The 25114-nt window shown below is 42.7% G+C and overlaps 1 protein-coding gene across 1 annotated transcript in view; it reads left to right on the forward strand.

The window, feature by feature from the left end:
* The first annotated feature begins 2327 nt into the window (after positions 1 to 2327).
* Entpd1 (ectonucleoside triphosphate diphosphohydrolase 1) overlaps positions 2328 to 25114 on the forward strand; it is a 78332-nt gene continuing 55545 nt past the window's right edge. Inside the window, 1 exon segment of the mRNA XM_028775961.1 lies at positions 2328 to 2595. Within this exon segment, the coding sequence (XP_028631794.1) occupies positions 2580 to 2595 (16 nt within the window). The 5' untranslated portion in view covers positions 2328 to 2579.

Raw genomic sequence — 25114 nt, forward strand, 5'->3', positions numbered from 1 at the left:
GCTATAGTTATAAAATAGACAGCATTGACCACCTTTGGCTATAGTTAAGCCTTGTTGAGTACATTCACATCGTTGAGCAACTCTTCTCCAGAACATTCTCATCGTGCAGAACTGAATTCGCTGTGCTCATTAAGTACCAGAACTTATCTTTAGGCACAGAGACTTAACTACTTTAGATGCTAAGGGAGGAACTGACATAATGCAGGAGATTGAAGGTGTAGGAAAAGTGAAATTGTTTTCTAAGAACTTAACGTTAAAAATACATTTCCTCGGTAAAAGGAGGACAGGTATATTTAACTCCAGCAGCTTTCTTGAGTGCCTTTCTTACTTTCTATTGGAAAAAAGAAACAATAAAATTATCACGATGAATTTTTTTTTTGTCCAGAAGTAAAATTGAAATTTAAAGGAGTTTTCAGGCCTTTGAACAGGCGCTTGTATCCTTGTCTCTTATGTAAGCTACTCTCATGTGATTGGGAGGTAACCCATGCTCAGCTCTAATGTTTTCCTGCTACTGTGAATACCGAGCAGCAGGATTAAACAGCACAGAGCACCCTACCACCAAAACCATTAACTGTGGTCAGGAGGTCTGTGTAGGATGAGTTAGTTTGGTATGAAGGCTCCTTGTATTCAATTCAGGCGAACTTCAGTTTTTAAAAACAAATTATGTGTGGGAGCGTGGGAGAAGGGTATGTGTATTTGGGGGGGCATGTATGGAGGTCAGAGGGCAGTTTGTGGGAATCTGTCCTCTCCTTCCATCCACCAAGGATTCTGAAGATTGAACAAAGGCTGTCAGGCTCCAAAGGCACTTTTATCTACTGAGTCATCTCTCCAGGATGAACTTCATATATTTTATAGAGCACACATGCAGTCATAAAGCCACAAAGATTGCTGTCATTTGAAAATATCTCATTATGTCACTTAAAAACAATGTTATTATCATAGGACAATATCAAACCAATATTTATTATTAGAAATGCAGTTTAAACTGGCTCTAGAGAAAGCGTTTATTAGATCTTTAGTGTAATTAATTATTCTTCGAAATGAAAAATCCTATAGTTATGCACCATTTAGTTAGATACAGAAAGTCTTGCTATACAGCTCTGGATTTATGAAAATAATCCAGAATTCAGTAAGCATGTGCTGTGTGGCAGCCACTGCATTGTGCAAGGCAGCAAACATCTAAATTGAAAAGTCAGCTCCGCCCCTTTACAAATACACCAAATGTGTAGCAGAGAATGCATTTCCTTCAAAGCAATCTTCAGTGGTCACAAAGTAAATGATTTTGGGCAGAACTATGTCTAGTGGTATAATTAGCTCCAGACACGAATTCTCTGCTATAAAGGAAATACAGAAAAAACAAACAAATAACAAACAACAACAAAATCCTCATGAACTAGGAATCAGAAAGCTGTCTCTAGCTACAGTCCAGCATTGTTGCTGTTCATTCACGAATTCAGCCACTCACTCTGTTTACTGAGTACCAGCACTGTGGGAGAATCTGGTGTTGGAAGCATGGTGGCAAACAGGAGAGGTCGGCTCCATGCTCTGTGGCATGCGAATAAGAGCAGGTGGCTTAGTTTTCCTGCTGTCCTCTTGGGTTGATGGGATGCCTCAGGTCTTCAAACCTCAAAGCTAAGGTTACAGCAGCCTTATAAGGAGAAGCTGTCCAAGTGGCTTTGGGATTTGAGGACTTAAACCTTCCTTCCTGAGGGCCAGCCCTCATTTCAAACCTCTTCTTTTCAAAACAAGTTCATAGTTCACCTGCATGTGGGTCACCTTGCACAAAGCCTGGGCGCGGCTATCCGTGTTCTAGGGCTTTGGAGGTAGGAATTCAAAGCTGGAGAAAAGTGGATGACGTTTGTCATTTCACAGCTGACGAGAGGTATACATACCCAGTGAGCAATTTACTCAGTGGTCCCATAAGGCTTTCCAGACAACTGTGTGGCTTTGCCTGCAGCTTCCCCCACTGCCCGCGTTCTTCTCTGACGAAACTGAAAATGATTGCTCATCAGGGGCTGAGGAGAGATCAGCTTTAAGCCGCGGTAGGAAGAGCTCTTCCTCCCACAGGTGTTGACTATCAAGGCTACCAACATTATAATCGCAGGACCCGGAGCTTTTCCTCCTTATTTTTTCCTCTTTTTTTCTTTTTCTTTTTTTGGTAGTAGTAGAAATGTCTTTTTCAAAAGAGAAAACTAGATTTTCTGTAACAGAGAGGGTGAGAGATATATGAAGGAGAAAAAGAGGAAGGAAGGGGAAGGAGAGTGAGTTTTGAACACACACTGCCTCAAGCCTAGGAAAAAGAAATTACAACCTCCATGAGCTTTCGAGTAACTAGGGAACTGAACTGCCCGGCTCCTCTCCCAATCTGTATTTCTAGTCAATGAAAAAGACATCGGGTTTGAGGTTCCTTCCGAAACCGGGCTGGCTAATTTAGCCCCTCCCACAAGCCCTAGGGTCTGTTATATCTCTGAACCGTGAGTACCTCTCTCACAGAAAGCCACCACAGCAAGCAGAGGCAGCAAAAACAAAAACACCCAAGACAAACGAGGGAAGAGGAAGAAAACAAAAAGCTGCCCCTTATGGAAGATATAAAGGGTAAGACAAGAACTGATTTGATCCAAACCCTTCAGGGGAAAAAAAAAGCCCAGACCCAAAGCAAATACTTGAAAGAGCCAAAGGCAAAGCGCCTGAATGAACTCTCCCTCTCTCCTGAGCGAGGCAGAGAAAGCTTTGGGAAGCAGACAGAGCTCAGGGTTGCAGTATTCTTGAGTAGGCTGGAGTCGATGAATATTCATAATTAATTGGTATGCAGATGTGTGTGTGTTTTTTTTTAAGCGGCAAGTGACTGTTTTTCAATCCTCTTGTATCTAAAGAGGCAGCTGCTTCATCTACAGTCTGGAGTCATCTAGTGTCGGTTTGGGTCCCTGGCTTGCAGATGTTGGGTTCTGCGTGTAGATTTGTTTTGTTCGAATTTCCTGCGTTCTTTCCTGCTGGGACATTAGCAAAGACTCTGCTCCTTCTCTGCGGGGAGTTGGACAGGCAAGTTAATGTGGCAAGAGGCTGTCACAACAGGACCCCAGAGTGCTTGTTGTAAAAATTCTGTAAGCTCCTTGAGCTGTGTGGGGGAGTGTGCGCGTCCCCGAGAGGGAGAAAGGGGTGGAGGGAAGAAAGGAAGAGTTCCTTTTAAAAGAGCAGGTCAGATCCGACTGACCACGTTAGATTTTGCCTACGAAACTACAAGGGCAGACTGGTTTGCACAAATGGTGTGCAGTCTCTGCCTTTTACCTCTTTTGGGCATTTTCTGCCAGGACGGAGAGCCAGCTGCTTGCCAGTCCTTGGGAGCCAGGAACAAAGGGGGAATGTAGGGTCGCGAACCTACTTCATCGCCAGCTTCTAACAGGCTCACAGATTTCTATCACATAGGATGCAGAGGGACTAGAGAACGAGCAAACAGATTTCTTCCTAAGTAAAGCAGACTAAAGCTGTGTGGGTTCACTAAGGCCTTATTTACTGTGTGCTGGGACCTGTGCTCCTTTTCCCATGCGTGCTTCGCAGCTTCCCTCTCGTCCATATAAGGTAAGTGATGTCCTTATCACCTCCATTTCCCCGGAGGATTCAGTGCAGGAACTAAGAACGGAACTCACCTTGGGATCCCGTACTTAGGAAGTGGCAACTGTGGACTCGGGCAAAGGGGAAGCCTGGATCACTGGACTCTTAGGCTTGTGAATCTCTGAAGCTGGTGGGGAGGAGACTGATGAAATCTAGTCTGTGAAGGAATTCCTATTTTGTAATGAAGTCTACACCACCAATCTCAGTCGGTGTTCATGGTCGTTCCTTATGGGAGAGAGGCAGACCTTGTCATTCTGTATTCTCTTTTACAAAAGAGAGGAGCTTGGAGGGGTTAGACTGTAGGAATCAAATGTCTAGATGTCAAGAAGTCTAGCTCTAACCAGAGCTCCTCTACTTCTGGTTTCTCTTCTGAACATGTGTCCCCACCCCCAGCTAGTACTCACCAAGCAACTTTCAGTTCCTCAGGGACCTGATCTTTCCTCCTGCTCAGTCAGCTGCAAGGCACTGTCCTCCATCTTGGAGGCCTAGCTGACCTTCATCCTGGAACCAGCCCACCTCTGTTTGGATTCCAGCTCCATCGTTGTTTTTTTTTTTTTTTTTTTTTTTTTGGTACTGTGAGCCTCAGCTTTCTCACCTGTGAAATGGAGAGATTAATACCTGCCTCAGAGGGTTATAAGGACCCAGTAATGACCTACACGAAGTTCCTAATGTAGACTGTGTGCTCAATAAATACAGACGGCTGCTCCCGGTCCTAGATTTTTCTTGAGTTATTGCTCTCTCTGTTAAGCCTTCTCCCATCCTTTGGCCTGGCTCGGGACCTGCCTTGACCACCTCATCAAGGTGGCACTCATCACACTCATTTTCCTTCTCTCTATGACGCTGTGCAGCCCGTAATGCTTAATTTCTGGATTCATCTTTGGATGTATGGTATCCAGTGCACCTTTTTTTTTTTTTTAAGTTTTAAAAGGAATAGCCACTTTGTTGTCCAGGCAGGCAGAGTGGTGGGAAAGAGGCCTCAGTCATGACAGAGGGCAGAAGGCAGCTGGGTACTCACAATGAAGCCTCAGAAGATGTGGTTCTGAAAGGCATCGAGGAAGAATACTGAGCTAGGTTACTGATCCAGTAAGAGCCACAAGACAAGTCTGTGGCCTGGGTTTGGGCTAGCAGTTTTACCACATGAGGTCCACAACTGGTCTCTGATGTCCTTATTATGAATCAGCACATAAGCCACAAGGACAAGTCCTTGAAGTTGACATCATCTCAGAGGAGATGGTGAGCTCTGCGGAGAGCGTGCTCTGTAGGCTTTTGCCCAAGTCCTTCTTGTCAGCCACAAGCACCTTGAGCTCCTGAGTGGGCACTCGGTCAGTATGTAAAACTCAACTAAAATTGTAGTTGATCTTCATTCCAGGGTCAGAGGGCTTAAAAGGAACCTTTGAATTAGTCACAGGGGTTCCCTCACTCTTGATGAATATAATTCATAAGCAGTCCACAGACATCGTTCTCTGTAGATACTCTGAAAAATGAAATGTCCTTCTCTAGGTTGATGGTCTTTTTTTTTTTTTAAGATTTATTTATTTATCATATGTGTGTGTGTGTGTTCTGTCTTCAGACACACCAGAAGAGGGAATCAAATTCCATTATAAATGGTTGTGAGCCACCATGTGGTTGCTGGGAACTGAATTCAGGAGTTCTGGAAGAGTAGCCAGTGCTCTTAATCACTGAGCCATCTCTCAAGGCCCTCGGCTGACGGTCTTAATTGATGTGACTTCACGCTAAGACGCCCGGTTTGTCCCATACAGCTCTGGATGAACTTCAACCTCTAGTCCCCACTCAGTCAGGGACCAAACTGGATATTTTTAGATGTGATACCTTTGCTGTCTCTGAACAAAGCATCTGTTTTGATAAATAGCATCTCTCTAGTCCCACTTTATAGAAATTTTGCTGTCTGAAGCAGTGTATTGTGGTAACAAAAGAAAATCAAACACTGAGTCTGGCCCTGGGTAAAATCATAATGTACATTGTTTGTTCCCAGCTCCCCCTCTCCCTTCCTCTTCCTGGCATACCTTCAAAGCAATTTGACAAATCTTGTTTGTCTGCCAGTTGTAAGTACCTATGCCAGCTCCTTGGGATATAAACAGTTTGCACATGATGTAGTAGGGAAAGGAGACATATGAAACCAATTCCAATAGAAGCCAGATTCTGTCGAGTGCTAATAATAGCTCGCATTGATTATCATGTGCCAGGCGCTGTAATGGTTCATGTATGTTGTCTCATGTAATCTTCACAACAACTCTTTATATTGATTTATGCATGTCACAGTTATAGAAGGGAGAGTCACTCAGCCAAAGTCACACGGCTTGGTAAGAGGCAGAGGGGACATTTTTGACCTTGTAGTCAGTCTGAAAGGCTTGAACTAACAAATGAGTCCTTCCTCCTGAGAGCCACAGACCAGTCCAAGGACAGTGCCACGAGGAACACAGCTCAGAGGAGTGAGTTCTCAGAACTCGTCTTAAAGAATGGGCTGCTTTCAGCTGGACTTACAAAGATAAGTAAAGTGCAGTGCCCACAGAAAGCCCCTTCCTTCCCCAGTCTACAGCACCAAAAGAACCTTTCTTTTTGCTAAAGCTGTGGCCTGGACTGAAGGGTAAAAAGCTCTTTTCCACGTTCTCAGCAGGATCTGTTTGCGTCTCATCCGGTAGATTTAAAGGCAGAATTGCACACTTGAGTCTTGACCATGAATTTGGGATTACCAGTCATGCAATTAAATAAACATTTACAGAGTGATCAGCTGCACATCAAATGATTTCCTTAATCATGATTTCCCTGGATAGTAATAGAGAAAGTGGTGAGGTATGTCTGGCAGTGTGAATTTGTATTGCTTCTCATTGGCTAAAGTACCTTTTCAGAGTCTTTCCTCTCCCTTGAGGTGTTATGGTTGCTTCTCTGTAATCAATAGTTGTGAACAAGGGATGAGTGTTTAATTCAGGTGTGCTGGCTCAGCCTGTATAGGGTGATGGCAAGGCGTGTGGAAAATTATGTAGAGTTTATTCCTTCAGATATTTTGAGGAGAGGCCAAAAAGCAAGAGTAGCCCTTGTGGTGAAGAATCATCAGACATTTTGATGATTTGACAGAAAAAAGAGAGGAGGCATAAGCTTTGTTTTTGTCATGTGTGCATGTGTGTGTGTGTGTCTATCTTTGTGTCTTTGTCTATGTATGTGTCTGTGTGTGCATACATGCAAGTGTGTCTCTATGTGTGTGTGTATTTCGGGACCATGTTTCTCAGACTTTAGACACATGCATCACTGAAGATCTTAACATTCAAAGTCTCTTTCAGAAGCTCTGGGGTGAGGCTAAGGTCATGCAGTTCTTCCACAGGCCAGGTAGTGACTGGCCTCTATGACCACCCTGACTGGAAGTGCTACATGCATGTCCATGGCCACGCATGTCTTAGTCTCTGCTTATTTTGGTACCAGTAGATCAGCCCCTCTCCTTCTCTACCCTCTCTCAGCTGTCATGTGGAGGCAATAATTGGCTATGCCATTGTAGGATATCAGGAAGCCTAGTTCATTTATACATGCAGAAAAATACATGCTCTATGACTGGAGTTTCTGGCCTCTAGTTTTCAATGATCTAGGAACAAGCATGTACCTTCAGCACACAGCCCACTGCAGAACAGAAAGGCCTTCTGTTAGAGTTCTTAAATATCTTCACCTTTAAAAAGAATTATCACTTCTAAGTGGTGTGTGTGTGTGTGTGTGTGTGTAGGTGTGTGCATGTGAGCACAGGTGCCCACAGAGGTCAGAGGCATTGGATCACCTGGAGCTGAAAGTCCAGGCAGTTGTGAGGCACTGACCCAGGTGCTGGGAGTGGAACTCAGCTCCTCTCCAAGAACAGCTCCTAAGAGCTCAGCCACCTCTCCAGCCCCTGTTTTCTACTTTTCTGTTTCCCCACTGCTCCCTCGTTCCCTAAGCTTCTCCCCTTTCAGCTTGAGCAGGGCTGGAAGCTCATGTGTGGCTGCCTGCGGACTCCCGTGCTGGATCTAGAAGTGTTGGGAGCTGGGGGGTCACAGGGACTCAGGGCTCTGAGTTTGGGCACAGCACGCCAGGTCCATCCTATGTCTGCTCTGGACACACAGGGTGGGAGCCAGCCTAGCTGCAAAGATAGGAAAATGGGTTCAGAGAGGAATGCCAAGGCTTCCTTAGGTTTGGAGGAATGAAGTTGTAGAAGAGAGTGTCTGATCAGCACACAACGTGTACTTTCTGGCGTGTGTTATCAAAGTGGTTAGAGACCAAATTATAGAATCAGCCCAACACAAAGAGAGATTTCCCTTGATTTAAAACCATTTTTATATAATAATTTTTTGACCTAGACAAAAATCAACACACACACACACACACACACACACACACACACACACACACACGCCCTGATCCCAGACAAGGCTTGTGATCTTTTTGCCTCAGCCTCCTGGGTATTGATATTATAGGGATGTATCACCAAGCCTGGCAACAAAATGCTTTATAAAAGGAGACAATAAGTAACAATGACATTTCAAAACAAAATGGGGGGAAAATAAATGAATGCCTTTGAAGTAGAATACAAGAACGTAGAAGATGTGAAGGAATGTAAGGAATTGTTTTTTGTGGTCTAAATTCAAGGAATGATTTCAGAGATGTTTCTTTTGGCCTCATACAGAGTGCATGTACAGTTGCCCGTTGCCCACACACAAGCCATGAGAACTCCATGTAACCCTATTAGGGTGAGGAGAGACACTTGAGAAAGCTGACTGGGCCACCCCTCTCACCTCACCTTTACTTGGTACTGCCTTAAAACTCATGATAGCATCATGAGCATCGAGGTGTATACAGTTTTAAACTCTTGTCTTTTAGTGAGGGCGTGAGTCACAAGTGTTTTGCATTTGGTAGCACAGGCTTGGTTAGCACACTTTTTACAGTTATGTAGCTGACTTTATAATTTCCGTCTTTTGCAACATCTTCAATAAACATCAGCACAGGAACTACTTCCTTAAGTAGGGGTGTGCCCTATGAAGATGGAACCCCAGAAGTAGGAGTTCTAGTTTAAAGCCTGTGAACATTTTCTGAAGCTCTCCATCGCCATTGCTAAGTTGCCCTCCCAAGGTCAAGTTGGTTCCCAAGGCGTGGGCCCTTTGTGCCATGGCCACTTCCTGTTTTCCAGCATCCTTGACAGCATTAGTGACTAGTTAAACAAAATAATTGCATCCACTTTAAAAGTCTCCGTAGTTCTTTAGTTTCTAGAAATCTTTATGGTACTTTTCACACTATATGCTTAGTCTTTTGCATAGTGTCCACATTCTTTGCTCATTTATTACTAATTTGAATTTTATGTTTTTAATTTAATTTCTGTGATCCATCACTGAAGATATTTAGCTATCTGCAGCACTTGCAATAGTTTTGTGGAATCTGTTCCTGGTGTCTTCATAATATTTTTATAGTGTTTTTGTGAAGTGATCCAACACATTTTTTATACACAGCTTTATAGTTTATAAGTAGTTTGATAACTATATTTTTATTGCCTTCTTAACTTATATAATGGTTTAAGTTCTAAAAAAATTATAATTTTTGTTTATATTATTATAATTTTTCATTTCCTTCTTAATGTTTAGAGAATATAGCTTATAAGTAGACATATGGTGAATTTTTTTAAAACCTATGAATACTTACGGATATATTACTTTTAAAATATAAAATTGATATTAATCAGTTTAATCTTTTAAATTATGTTGTAATATATCTCCAATTATAATTTTCTCCCAAATGAAATTACAGTGTATGGGTATTCACTGTATGTATGTGCATGTGCATGCGTGTGTGTGTGTGTGTGTGTGTGTGTGTTCTACGTGTAGGTGGAGGCCCAGAATTCATGCTGATGTCTTCCTTAAAAGTTGTCACCCGTGTGCAGTGGCAGGGTCTCTGGATGAACCAGAAGCTCGCTGGCTGACTGGCTCGTCAGCTCTCAGTACCCATCTGTTTCTGTTGCTCAAGACAGGCATTCCCAGCGATGCCTGGCTTTTTACATGGGTGCTGGGGATTTGAACTTAGGTTCTCATGCTTTCAGAGCAAGTACTTTTACCTACTGAGCGATTTCCCTAAGCCCAGAATTCAAGTACTTGGAGAGAATAAATTGTTTGTGCTAATTTGTGACAGCAGCCATTATTAGGACACTAATATGGCAAATATTTAATAAATGGTATGAAATTGTTTTAGTTACCATACAGATGGATTTGGGTCACAAACTGTTCTAGTCACTTTACAGGTGTTAGTTTAGTTTTGAAACACCGCCAGAGATTGGTGCTGTTTAATTTGGCTAGTTTACTGATATTTGAGTGACAAGAGCAGTAAGCTACTTTAATGCCTCTCCATCGGGCAGTGTGGAGTTCAGACTCAAATCCTGGGCATTGGTCTCATTATTTTTGGAGATATGTCTCACATACCATATGACTCATGCATTTGAGATCTACGGTTCGGTTGGTGCTAGTATATTTACACAGTTGTGGATGATTGTCACAATCAGTTTCAATACATTTTAACATTTCAAAGCCTCCGTACTAGTAGTCACTCCCATTTCCTATCTATTCACCAGCCCTTACCCTCTTCCAAGCCCTGGGCTCACACGGTCTAGTTCCAGCTATGTCTTGTCTATTACAGTCCAATTGTATCACATGTTACCTATCTGTCCATCACTCAATTGATTGGCAGGCTGTTTCACATCCTGATTTTTGTCATGAAGGATGGCATTTTGAATGTGCCTGAACAAACTTTTCTGTAGACAATACCTTTAATTCCCATAGGGATAAACCTGGAGTGGAATTGTTCAGTAGTGTCTATGTTTATTCATTTAAGGCACAGATAGACTATTTATCAAGGTAGGTGTGCTATTTTACATCCCAGAGTGTGATTTCTAGTGTCTCTGCGTCATCATCAGTACTTGTCGTTGTCTGTCGCTGGTTAGAGTCTTCCTAACAGGTGGAGTGCTCGCTGTGTGCTTTGGGTCTTGTTTCTGGTGGCTGATGCTGCTCTTCATGAGATCTCTGGGCAGTTGTGCGTCTTCGTTGGAGAAATGTCCATTTGGATTGTTTGCTAATTTTTAAGTTTGACTTTTTATTATTGAGTTGCAATTATTCTTCACAGATTCCTTTTGTTCAAATGTATGACTTTCAAAATTCTTCTGATTCTGGTTGTCTTTCCTTTTTTTTTGAACTTTTACTGCACAAAAGTTTTACATCTTAACGATATCCAGTTCATTTTTTTTCTCTGTATCTTATGTTTTCGATGTCATATCTAAGAACTCGGCACCTAATCCAAATCCATGAAATCATTTATGCCTGTGGTTTTATTCATTTTATTTTGTGTGTTTATTTTGCCTGCATGTCTGTGTACCACGTGCATTCGGTGTTCGAGGAGGCCAGCAAAGGTCACTGGGTCCCCTGGATGATTGTGTTGCAGATGATTGTGATCTGCTCCGTGTGTTGGGAATCAAACCTGGATCCTCTGGGAGAGTTAGCAAGTGTCCTTAGCTTCTGAGACATCTCTCCGGCCTCCTATATTTTCTTCAGCATTTTTAATGGTTTTTATCCCTATTATAGGTTTCCAATCCTTTCTGGTTTTCTCTTCCTCTCTCCACCCTTCTTCTGGAATATGCAGTTGCCCTAGCATTGTTTGATGAGAAGACTGTTGTTTCCTCTGTGAATTGTCTTGGCATAGTTGAGAACACATGAGAGTCTGTTTCTGGAGTCTCAGTCCTGACCACTGAGCTTTCATCCCGTCTTCGCTCCTGACTGTCTTGGTTGCTACTACTGTATAGGAAACTTCACAATCAGAAGTTCCAGTTCTCCAGCCTTGCTTTTCCTTCTCAAGGTTGTTTTGCTATTATGTGTTCCCTGAATTTTCAAATGAATGTTAGGACAATCTTGTTAATTTCTGGAAAGAAGCAGCTTGAGAGCTTGATAAGGATTATGCTGAGCATGTGTATATGAGGAAGACTGCCATTTTAAACCTATCAAAGACTGAGGCTGCAGCTCAGTGATAGAAGTCGCATAAGCTCAAGGCAGCCTCTAGTACTACGATTTAAAGAGATGAATGAATCGTATGGCTTCTTATCCATGAACAGGTGGTAGCTTTTATTTTATTTGTGTCTTTAACTTTCTCCAGTAACATTTTATTGTTTTCAGACCACAGGTTTTAGGTCCCTTTTGTCAAATTTATTGTTAAGTTTCTCCCTTCATTTTGATGTCTTCGTAAGTGTAATTGGAGCCAGGTACAAGCTATTAACCTTTCTGCTTCTGAGGCAGAGGCAAGGAGGTCTCTGTGAATCTCTTGTTCCTATACATTGTCCATCTTTATTTCCATTTGTCTATTCCCCATTGAAACCACTGGCCTTTAAGTGAATGTTCACGGTTGTTTTGGTGGAAGAATTGAAGTAGTCTATACTTGTTTTTACTTCCCTTTCTCTTTTGCCACAGCCTTTGCTTATTCATTGTCATGTATACAGCTTCAAAGATGTGGATGATAGATGTCTTGCTTTTAATTCTGTGGGACTCTGAAAAGAAAAGCACCCTGCTTTTAATTGTATCTCAGCACAAGTGAGCAACTTTGTTATTACTATGAAGATAGGACTTAAGAGCATCTGCTTCCTGTGTCTTTCTTTGTTATCTTAAATGTTTAATCTGTGCATATTGTCAACATCAGTACTGGGAGCACAGTCGTCATCCACAGTGGCCATCAGTACTGGGAGCACAGTCGTCATCCACAGTGTTCTTCCTCTTTAGTTATTACTAATCAGACTCCTCTCTGCAGAAATGTGCTGGCGTTCAGTGTGATTCTTTTCTCACAGTGCTGTCTGCGCTCTTGAGCTCTTGATCTGGGCTCTCTTCAATCTTTTCAGCATAACAAATTAACTTTCCAGAAAGATGATCATTGTGCAGAAGAGCAACGTGCTGTCTTCAGAACAGAAATCTCCATTGCCACGTCACTGGAGAAGTTCCTCCACTCTCTTGGGAACGCTGATGCAGTAGAGAAGCCGAGGACAGTGCTGTTTGCAGGGAAGGGCATCTCAGTGTTACAACTTTCATTGCAAAGTAGCTGAGGATAGACTTCCTTACTTAGATTGGCCTAGGATAACCCTACTGTTTTCCAAATGCAGCTGTTCCTGGGGATGAGGAAATCCTCACATCATCTCTTTGGTCACTGCCCTCTCCTTTTGTTTTAACTTTGCAAGAGCTTATTATTTGAATGTCTTTGAATTTCATCGTTCTTTATTTCTTCGTTATGCTTTCCTTTTCCCCTTCATTTATTTTCCACCATATTCCAATAGTATTTTCCTGAGAGTTTTCTCTGTGTTGTTTAGTTTCCCTTAACTAGTGCCAATATCAGATTTGATTCAGCTGCAGTGATCTTGGCTTCCATGGAATCTTTTAGCTTGTTTTTTTCTCATAGCAAGATTCTCTCCTATCTAGTTAAAATTAAAGATTTCCTTTTATGTCATCCTTTATATCAATTTATCAATGAAGATGGCATTCTCCTCCGTCTTTCACCTTTATTGCAAATCTCTATCTATCTATCTATCTATCTATCTATCTATCTATCTTATGTACATGGGTGCTTTGTCTGCATGCATGTCTGTGCATGATGCACATAGCCCATGGAGGTCAGAAGAGAGTGTTGGATACCCCGAAACCAGAGTTACAGATGACTCTGAGTTACCATGTAAGTGCTGGGAATTGAACCCAAATCTTTCTCTGGAGGAGCGGCTGGTACTCTTAACCACTGAGCCATCTCTCCAGCTGCATTTTTGCAAAATATAGGTTGTTTTTAATTGAAAGAAAAGAGACTCCTTAAAAAAAAGCCCACAAAACAGTACATCTATACAAGTGTGTCTTCACGTTATGTTAAGATTTAAATGGGTTTTACTGGTGATTTACTTCCAACAAACCTGAGAGGGAGTTAGAATGGATGGTTTACCCACGGCTGCTGTGGAATCTGCTTGGATCTTGTTTAGGATCTCAAAGGCTGGATTCTCACCTAAATGTGGAGAGAAGTCTAAGGTTTTCGAGAGAATGGCTTACTCTGCTCCAGGAAAGACGGCAAAAGTCATCTTGGCATATTTCCATGTTTCAGAGGACAGAGAGACTAGGCTCTCAGAGTTCTGTCATATTGTTGTTCAGAGGCATAAGATGTCTAGGAAGGTCTCCTCTCGGGGTCATGCTCTTGCTCTACTTTTTCCTCAGAGAGAGGCCATGTGTGGACCTGGCATTGAGCTCTGCCCCTGTCCTTTCCCCATGGTGATGCTGTCCTGGAAGGTTAGGTCTTCTTGTATCTCAGACACATGGCTGCCAACTTGTGGAGGGTGGGGTCAGGAACAAAAACAAGACACCAGAGGTTTCCCCAGACATTCCTTCATTCCTCCTGTCATGCTCACACTGTGCTGTATTTCTGCCTTGGTGTGTTCTGTTGTTTCCAAGTTTAGCCGTGCTGGGAGGATCAATGAGTCCTTGTTTCACCTGCTCCTGCTCCTCCATCTTGCCTTCAAGGACGCCATGACAGGCCATGACAGTCATTACTGTGATCTCTTCACGTTACTATAAAGTTGTTTCATTTGTCAAAAATATATTTCCTTTTGGATACACAGGTAGATTTTAATAAGTCTGTGGGAAAGTGTGATAAGATATCTTAACTTGATGTTTATGTTGTTGTGCTGTTCAGTGGCCACAAGGTTGTGAGATTACTCTAGGGACATTCTGAGAGTGAGCCAACAAGTTAGAGAGCAGTTCTGGGAGGGGTCAGCATTAGCCAACTGCAATAATGTCTCAGTAAGACATGGTGAGGTGGTCACACAGTAGAGCGTGGAGAGAGGAATGGCCAGAAAAGGCTTAGTTTTGGCAGTGTTTCTGAAGTGGAATTGGAGAGGTAACAGGTTGGGTGGCTTCTTGGGAGAGAGGGGAAGAAAGATGTCAAAACTTATCCTAAGTCACAAGTTAGGTGGTTGGATCAATAAATAATTTATGATCAAAACTGAGAATTGGAGAGGGAAAGTACATTTGACAGATAACAACATCTTGGATAGTCTAAACTTGAGATGCTTTTAAGACATCAAGTAAGGCATAGATATTCTGTTGGTTGCTGGGAATTTGGATGTAGATCTTAGAGCCCGAGAGACAAGAGGAGTTGTGGTTGAGATGCAGAGTTAGTGGTTCAGAGTGTAGGCATAGATGAGAGAACCTCCAGTACAGAAAGATCATGAAAACGATACATAGGGAAGCATCATGTTAAGAAAGGGTCAAGAAGAGAAAAAGCTTAGGAAAAGAGATTCAACAAGAATGCCTTTAAAAATAGAAAAAAGTCAAAGAGATGGCTTGAACCTGGTAGTTGGGAAAACTGTGTTCACATTCACAGTCACATTCACAGTGGCAGAAAAGGCAAGATGGATAATGAGTCTACACGCAACATCTGTCCTGAAGCACACTCTCAACTGTATCCTCCGTTCTACCAGAAGTGAGGCTGCATGCAGCATCTCTCTGGTAGCACACTCACTTGATCCTTCCTTCTGTCCACAGCCCAGTGCTTTGGGAACTGAGATGAATTTAATGCTTGCTGCTAAAAACTCTATTCTCTGAAACATGAGGACCAGCAAGCTGGCTCGATGGTAAAGGCACTTGTCATCAACCCTGCCTGACTACATGAATTTGATTTTGGGGACTCACATGGTTAAGAGAGAGAATCAATTACCTTGCAAGTTGTTCTTTTTCCTCCACATGTTTGCTGTGGAATGCACATACCACCTCTACAGATAGATAAATAAGTAAATGTAAGGAAAAAAATCTCTAATGCTGTGTTTACAATGGAGGAAATACGGTGACGTGATTGTGGAATTTGGAACTTAAAAACTGTTGCTGGTATAGATAGAATTCATAGAATATTTATCCATGCTAAGAGATTAAAGTATAAAAACCAAGAAAGTAGGAGTGGAGGGCTTCATGTAAGAAGGGAATTGTTATAAGGAAATTAGTTAGGCCAAACAGAGTGAATTTGGTTACGTTTGAATCATAAAAGCCAGCAGATGGAATTCATTCATCAGACTGTAGTTATTGAACAAAGTGTGTGCTAAACACTATTTTAGATGCAGAGGATACATCAGGAGACAAATAAAAACCCTTGACTTTTATGGGGCTTATCTTCTAGGGTTGCAGGAGGCAGACAGTAAACAAAGTGTATGTGTGCTTAGTGACAAGTGCCCAGAAAAATAAATAAATAAACAAGCAAGGCATGGCAGAGGTGACATCCTGTCACAGTTTCCGGGACAAACATTCCAAGCAGAGGTACCAAGAGCTACAAAGTCCTAAAGAGAAGTGAGATGTGTAAGAAATAAGGACTGCAGCATAGCTCAAGTGGAGTAAGGGAGTAAGAGCCAAGGGAGAGAATCTAGGTCCTCATGGGCCCAGAATAGGCTCTGGCTTGTAGTCATAGAGAAACAAAACATCACAGAAGATGCTGAGCACAGGGATGGCTTTGCTCAGTCTGTGTTTTAATAGGATCACTCTAGGGAGAGTGGTGCCAACATGGTGCCACTGTAGTGATACAGGACAGAGATGAGGGGAGGTACCCAGTAGTAGGTGGCAGCAGGAGAGATGTTGAGAAACAATTGCATTGTTATCTATTTTGAAGATAGAGGCTGTAAAATTTCTCAATCAGATCTGAACTGGAAAGAGAGACAGAAACTTGACTTGGAAGATTTGGCACTTTCTGAGAAACTGAAAGAATAGAGTTGCCTTGAGACTATAGAAGGAAGGAGTTTGGGCAGGAAGAAGAAACACTGTTTTGGATATGTTAGGTCCAGGCTACTGTCTTTTCACATGGATGTGACAAAATACCTGACAGGAGCAACTTCAGGCAGAAAGGATTTCTCTGAGCTCACTCATGGTTTAGGAGATATAGACTGTCTTGATGGGGAGGAAATGGTGCCTGGGACCTGTGTGGTTCAAGAGGCTTGTGGCATTGTTTCCTCCGCTCTCCATAGGTCAGGAAGCAGAGGACAGTTAACCAGGCACCTTAGTGGCTTACCACCTGCAGCTAGCCCCTACTTCTTAAAAGTTCTCCCACCTCCCAACATGGTGCCACCAACTTGAAACCAAGTCTTTAAACCCGTGAGTCCACGTGGGGAGTTTTACAGTCAAACCACAGCAGACATCTATTTTAATATGGAGACTGCAGAGACAGCAAGTAGATATGTGCTGAAATCTGGAGCTTGTGGGAGAACACTGAGCTAGAGATAATAATTTAGGTAATGAGGAAACATTTAAGTTCAGTGAGCCTGGATTATCTCCAATGAGACTAGTTGAGAAAAACCAAGGAAGTAGGTACAGACAGAAAAACAAAGAAGTTTGGGGCATTGAGCCTTAGAATAGTCAAGAAGGTCAGCCCCACTCCATGTGTGTATGTTGAGGGTGTGGAGGAGAGGATAAACTAAGGGAATATGTTGTGTCCTGGGGAGCCAAACAGAGTGCTTCAAGAAGAAATAACGGTGGTCTGCATCTTCTGATGCTCATGGGTCAAAATCAGGTGAAACCGGGGGATTAGTGTGGCATTTGGAACCGTGGAGGTCACTAGGTGGCCTTTGTAAGACACTTGGTGGAGATTCTCCATGGAGATGGTTCTGTTGCTCTATTTCTCTCATTTCTGTCCTTTTCCTTTGTCCAAGAACTAAGGGAGAATTTTTGACATCTGAAAAAACCAGTAGGGAGGGAGGTAGACATGTTTCCTCAAAGGAAATTTCAAAATCTGGTGCCAGAAGAAGAGGAAATGAGCTCTGGACATTCAACGACAGTGGTTGTCCACTGTGGCACAGAGAGTCTGCTGCTATCTGTCAGAACATATTTGTGTTTCTGCCATCAACCATGTGTGAAATCATTTAGGATGGAAACTCTTACGGGCAGCTTTGTGTTCCATGGTGTTCATGGGCACCAGATCATAACATTTTCTGTGAAGTATCAGCCTTCAGGACAAGCCAGTCTAGTTTATCCATGACTATGGCATTCCCTGTGATCGACAGAGGTTCTCTTTTCCCACAGAGAAAATGGTTCTCAGATATTCTTAGGGCTACGAATGTTTTTCCCTTAGTCAAAAATCACCACTCACAGACAATTCTTTGATTCACCTGTTGGGATTTTCTTGATTTTTTTTTAAAGTGTGTGCATATATAATATGCTACAGCACATGTGTGGAGGTTAGAGGACAATTTCCTGGAGTTGATACTCTCCTTCCACTTTGCTGAAACAGGATTCTCTTGAAGTTTCTGCACTACTGTATACTCCAGTCCAGCTGGCCCCTGAGCTCCTAGGCATTCTCCTGTCTCTGCCTCCCATCTTACATAGGAATGCTGGAGTTACAGATGCACATATGCCATCAAGGTTTTTAATGTTGGTTTTGGAAATCAAACTCAGGTCAGGTCTGCACAGCAGACACTCTGACCTGCTGAGTCATGATTCTTTTCTGCTGAGTCATGATTCTTTTCTGCTGAGTCATGATGTTGGCTGCTCTCTGACTGATTTTTAACCCTGTTGGACTGTAGTGTATTTTGTTTCCACCTTTACTGGAAACAGGGATCTCTTCATCCACCACATCCAGCAGAGTAACATCTGTGGGAGGCAAGAAGGTAGTTCAGTTTAACACAATTCTGTAACTAGCATTGGTTCAAACTTCAGGAGTCTGATCCCGAGTAGTTTATTTTAGGCATATTTAAGCACAGCACAATTTGGTGAAAAAAATTTCCTAGTGGTAAATAACCCAGTCCCATGTGCACAATAAAGCTTAAGACACGAATGACTATATCAAAACTCTTCTCAAAGTACTCGTAATGCCTTCCATGAAGATGGTTCTATAGATTGACAAGCTTATAATAAGGACCTGGTGGATGATTCAGTGTCATCTTGGCCACACAGGCAGTGCAAAGGTCACCAGGCTTAGCCACGTCCACTCCTAGCCTTCTGGGTGGAAAACAGGTTATATGTCCCTCCCTCTGACAGGAGAAGCCTGTGTGTTTAACTTTCCTGGTTCCCCCGGTGCTTAACTGTGAGTGCCTCCCATAACTATAGTGCTTTCTTATAGAAAGACTGTCTTTCCGTGTGTTTTACTGATTGAAACATCTCCTTATCCCCAGCTTACCCCATTCCTGGTTTATCTGACTTACCCTTACTCATTCAGCCAGGGTTGTAAAAATGCACCAAGGCTGACACAGGAGAGCAGACATGGGTGATTCTTTTACAGCTGAGAAACTTGAGAGGCAAGGGGCAGCTTGGCTAGTTCTGAGCCACCTATAATACTTTCCTTTGTTTTAGAATACATTTATCTATATTTTTGGGTTAGACCATTTTAAATAGATGATTTTGTATGTCAAAATTAAATGATTGACATTTCTTATGAGTCTTCCTATTAACATACAGATTTTCAAGGAATCAAGGCAAATACTGCAGCTTATCCCCAGGTGTAGTCTAGGAGTATGTCCCGTGACTCCTAAGCACCCAAACAGAGCTGCTGTGCACAGTTATTGTGTGGGTTAGCTTCATGGTCTCTGGGTGGCCTGTGATGTAAGCCGCGTCTCTTGAACTATGCAGTATGCAACCTGCACCTGGTCCTTTTCTTTTATCATGAGGCTAAAATCAGTTGTTAAATCCAAACCTACCAATTAATGCTTTGGATACCGTCCTGATTGCTGGGTACTGAGGCCTGCTAGAGCATCACAGCTGTTTCATAGCTGAGGTAGAGGAAGTCTCAGTGGCTAAAGACTATGGGAAGAATATGAATGTCCTCATCACTAGCAAACCTAGTCAGTTGCAACAGTGAGCCACTGTTTTCTCATTGCCAGAGGGAAGTGCTTCTGCTGGTTTTTGTTTGTTTGTTTGTTTGTTTGTTTGTTTTTTAATGATCAGCACCACTGAAGAGACAGGAAAATGAACATTCTCAAGTTGGCAAACATGTAAGTTAAACTTTTCTGAATGGTAGTTTGCTTATAATTATTTAAGGCACAAAGATTGTTATTATCCTGACTGTACAAAAATTGTCCAAGAAGGCTATCCAGAGTGTGTGCATGAATGTTCCCTGGATGACATGTGCTGGCACATTGTCTGCTAGAGAGACAGAGGGAAATAACCCAGCATATAGCTATATTCAAAAAAGAGATTATGAGGAAGAGTTGTGAGCCTAAAGGATAGTATTGTTATGCAGACCAGGTTATCGAAGTGAACAGTCAAGACCTTGGTTAGAAAATAATTACCTCAACAAAAAAAAAATGTACAGAAAGAAGACCAAAAGGATGAAAAATTAAAATAGATTGTTCACATAGATTTTATTTTTCTTTCTGATATTTTCTGTACCTTCTGAATTTTAACAAGCATATATTATTTTTTTCTGCTGAAAGAAATACTAAATACTACTTAGAAATATCTTTCATTTAAAGTTAATTGGAAAGTACTAATTTACTAGTAAAAATTAATTGGATTTCAAAGGATTGTATGAAATATGGTAATCTCCTTATTAGCCTGATTTTCAACTATGTGTGTAATTTTCGACCAGGCCACAAAGCATGCAAAGTGTGTCTCTCTGAGAGTCAGTATCCTCACAGAGTATCAAGAACTTAGCTACGAACAGTTCAGAAAGTTATTCTAGAAATGAAAAGCAAGCACATCTGGATTTGAATGAAGAAAAAAGGCAGTAAAGAAACCGAAATGATGAAATCACAGTAGGTCTGCTCAGAAAGTCGTGTATGTTGATGCAATGCCCCTCTGAGAAGGGCGGGGCTCCCAATGGTGGGTTTCTGATTCTTTTACCCATGAGGCTGTGGTACAATAAAGCTCACGGACAGTGGGAGAAAACTCCATCTATAAAAGCACCACAACAAAAATAACTAACAAACTCAGAAGTCAGATGACAGCAGCCACCTCTGCCTGCCTCATGAACGGTCTCCTTCCCAGAACAACAGCCCCACTGGAGGACACAGGACTCTAGTGACTGTTTTAGGGCAGAACACACCTTGGCATCCCTTAATTCAGAGGCTCCAGGAGGTTTTAATTTGATAGATGGCTGGGATATTTTTCTTTAAAAAGAAATCAGTATTTCGTGTCAGAGCAATACAAGAATATAACTTAGACTCGAGCGTACAAAGAGGACAGTGACCTGCAGTCACCTTTAAACCTCTGCTGCGTCTCCAGTTCATCCTGTCCAGGACTGCTGCCTTTAACCTTTGTACAGTGTCATCTGGCATGTGCGTCTGGTCAGCGTCAGCTGAGATGGCTGCTGCTTTCCTATCGTGACAGCCGAATCTTTCACCCTCCAGCCTTCCCCGGCAGTGATGGACAAATCTGAGGTAGACAGCATTCCCTGCCTACGTCAGCATCTGAGTAAGTGTTCCTTCCCCTTAGGTTTCCTTCCCTGTGCATCCTTTACCCTACAGGCACCAACAAGGCCTGTTTCTCTGCTTGCTTTGTTGGCTGTTCTACTTGGTAACTGGTTTGTTTGTTTTTTTTTCCCCTCCTAAGCCAAGTTAAATTCACATTTAGTTTAATTTTGGTGGTCAGTAATGAAACAGGTGTCTTATCCTTCCTCTGTGGGTTTTGTTTTATGTTTTACTTTTCCCATCTTCTTTTCTTGTCTGTTCATTTTTGAAGTCTCCTTTCAGTCTTTTGTCCTGTTTAGTTTCAGCTGGCTGCTCTTTTGTCATTCTCAGTCCGCTGGCCTCTAGCCCATGTTGACTCTCGCACTAAACATCTCTTCCTCTTTCTAGGTTCCCAGCTTCATCTGGGTGGAGCACCCTTCAGCAACTCGCTGAAAACAGGCGCTCTGAGGGAAGACCCAGTGGAGGCTCTTGCATCTTCTAGGGTTTCCACATCACAGCTCTCATTCCTATGTCATTTGTTGCTCCCACCCACCCTGTTTCCAGAGAGGATGGAAAAGTCTTGGTCTTTTGTTTTCTAGTCTTTTATGTACTAGAAGTTTATGGTGACGTGCTTTGGCACAGTTTCTGTCCCCCCCCAATCCATGACCCACCCATTTTATGATTTGTGTGTTGTGTGGGAGCATTTGTTCCCTCCCAATCAGAAATTCTCATCTTCCAGTCCTGTCAACTCCTCTTGATTTCTTCCCGTCGCTCTCTGTGTTCATTCTGCGAAGTCTTCTGAGTTACATGGTGCTCTCTAACATGTGCTCACTTTCTAGGATATTTCCTCGACTTTATGTTCAACGCTTTTTGCTAACTTTTTTTTCTTTTATTGGAAATAGTTTTTTTAAGTTCACTTTACATCCCAACCCCAGACACCTCCCCTCCCGAGCCCTGTCCCTCCTCACCTCCGAGTTCCACCCTTACAGATCCCAACCCCCATTACTCCCCCTCCCCCCTTTCTCCTCAGAGAAGGGGAAGTCCCCTTGGGTGCTACCCTACCTTGAGACATCCAGTCTCTATAGGCCTGACCGCATCCTCTTCTACTGAGGCCCCACAAGGTAGTTCAGTTAGGAGAAGGAGATCCAATGGCAGGCAAGTGAGTCAGAGACAGCCTCCACTCCACTTGTTAGGGGACACACATGAAGACACAGCTGCACATCTGCCTCAAATGTGTAGAGGACCTCAGTCCAGCCACTGCATGCTCTTGGGTTCCTGGTTCAGTCTTTGGGATGTTCCCCCCCACCCCCACACACAATGGGTCTATGTTAGTAGACTCTGTAGTTCTCATTGTGGTGTCCTTGACCCCTCTAGCTAGATCAATTCTATCCCCCTATTTCACAAGAAACCCTGAGTTCTGCCTGATGTTTGGCAGTGGGTCTCTGCATCTGTTTCCATCAGCTGCTGGATGGAGCCTCTCAGGAGGCAGTTATGCTAGGCTCCTCTCTGCAAGCGTAGCAGGGTATCATCACTAGTGTCAGAGGTTGGCTCTCTCACGTGAAATGGGTCTCAAGTTGGGACAGTCATTGGTTGACTGTTCCCTTAACCTGTGCTCCATCTTTATCCCTGTGCATCTTGTAAGCAGGACAAGTTTTGAGTTGAAGGTTTTATGGGTGGGTTGATGTCCCCTTCCCTCCACTGGACATCCTACTTGGCTCCAGGAGGTGGTCACTTCAGTCTCGATATCCCATACTAATAGGAATCTCAGCTAGGGTCACCCCCATAGACTTGCCGTAGCCTCCCCTGTCCCAGGCCTCTAGTTAGTCCCAGTGATGCCCCCACCAATTTCTGCCCTCACTCCCAGCCCTCTCTCATTTTGGCTATTTTGGATAAATTTCTAAAAGCTTGGCTTTATTTTCTGAGGACTTACTTACACAAAACCATACTCTTTCTGCTCTCACAGACTCAACATCTTGCGGTATAGTAGAGTGACTGACATTTTTTTCTTTGCTTGCTTTATTTCTAAGTATGTTTTATTTTTGTAGATTTCTGCTTTTGACTTGGAAGACTTTTTCTCAGTCTTCTTTAGTCTTTGCCCAACATATAGGATGTACCACCACCCATGTTTTATAGTTAGTATACAGTAGAGAATATATCAGGTTTTTTCTTACCATAGATGTTTACATTAGTTTTCTTATCATCATGACCAAGCACCCAACAGAAAAGCAACTCAGTGGAAGAGGAGTTCATGTTAGCTCACAGTTCAGAGGTATGAAGTTGTAGGAAAGCATGGTGGATGGCGCAGCTTGGTCTTTGGTCCTGGCCAGCAAGCTGCGGAAGGAGAGCACCAGGGCTCAGAGTTTCCCTTTTATTCAGCCTGAGCTCTGAGCCGAGAAGCTGGAACCATCCATGTTTAGGGAGGGTCTCTGGAAATGACCCACAGACTCATCAGATCTGTGCCTCCTAGGCAATTCTGAATCCAGTCGAGTTGGCCATGAGAATTAACCCTTAGAGTGCCTAAGTTATTTAACATGGACCAGTCAATACCACAGTTCAGTTTATTTTTCTCATTGGTTTTTCTACTGAATTCTTTGAAATCTTTCTTCACTCTGCCTGATTGTCTCATAAAGCTAGAAAATTCTGTCTTTTCCAAGTTACATTCTCTTCCTGTCATCAGAATTAGTTTTTCCCTCTGTGCTATAGAGAGCCTCTGCCATATGTAAATCCCTTTCTGTAGGGCAAGGCCTTGAAATGATGCTGTCTTGGCTCTTCCACAGGTGCCATTCCCCAGCCAAAAGAAGCCTAAAACGAACTCCTCCTCTGAGCACTCTGTTGCATTTTGCATATGAAATGTCCTGCCCCCTTTAGATGGTGGTGGAGGGTTGGCTTCCAGCTTAGGAGCTTTGGGAAGTAATTGAGTTCTAATCAAATGGTTCATCTCGTTGGACTCCTGATCCGGTGGCCTTACTAGGAGGCAGTGAAAGCAGGTGGCGGGAGCCTTGTTGTAAGGTTAGCTAAGGTTAGCTCACTGTGGCCTCATCCTTGGGTACTTGCTCTATCTTGACCTGCTGCTTCTCTTGTATTCCTCTCTCTCTTCCCTGCCCACCATGAGGTGGGAACCTCCCTACATCCTCTTGTTGTCAGGATGTTCTGTCCCAGCTCTTGGAGCCAAATAGTCATGTGATCCCTTTGAAACTGAACCAGAGTTAAATTTTCCCTCCCTGAAGTTGTGTTTGACTTTGGTCACCACGGTGGTACCTGACTAACACAGACGCTCTAGTGGATGGATGCCTTTGGGGAACCTCAGACCATCTCCTGACCACAAAGGTCTCTCTCACTTGGTGTGTGCCTACATCTTAACGCAGCTTTGCTTTGAAAGACAGCCTTAAACAGGGATGTTTAATTCTCTCTCCCATGGCTTCACCTGGGAACTTTCACATACAGCTTCTTTCCTAGCTTCAGTGCATTTCTTACACATTCTAATCGCTGGAACTCTTATTTCACATGCTTCCCAAAGTAGATGTGTGTGTGTGTGTGTGTGTGTGTGTGTGTGTGTGTGTTCCTTGTTGGCTACTGCTTTTGTTTTGTTCTTTTCTTTTGAGTCTCTTTTCCAATTAATCACAAGTGAAAGCAACAAGTTGATTTGAAAAGTAGAAAAAAATCTTGTTAATATAAAATGCATAAATAAAACTATCAGATGTATATTTGAGAATAAAATCACAATATAATCAGGCTCTTCCCAAACATCATATTAAACGCTCAGTTTAATATGTCATTTTATCTGCCCTTTACAACAACCTTTTGACATGAGAGCTATTGTTATACCCATTTCATAGATGAGGCATTAAGGCCAGTGTCATATAACTAGGAGGATGGAAAGTATGGTACAGGCCTAGTACCACAGCCCAGTTTGTGCTATTACCTGGAAAATCTAAGCTCTCCCCTTACATGCTATGCTAATGATAGCTGACATTTCTGATCTATCTAGCTAATGAGACGTCTTACGTGTTTCCCTTCTTTAGCAGAACATGGTAAAGGTAAAAGCATTTATTTTGTAGATCCACATTGACACTTGAGTGTTAATTTTTATGGCCCTTTATATGTCAACAGATGCATGGCCCTGTGCCTGATTCTGAGCACAGG

The sequence above is a fragment of the Grammomys surdaster genome, unplaced genomic scaffold (assembly GCF_004785775.1).
Source record: "Grammomys surdaster isolate TR1022 unplaced genomic scaffold, NIH_TR_1.0 66, whole genome shotgun sequence".
Taxonomy (NCBI): Eukaryota; Metazoa; Chordata; class Mammalia; order Rodentia; family Muridae; genus Grammomys; species Grammomys surdaster.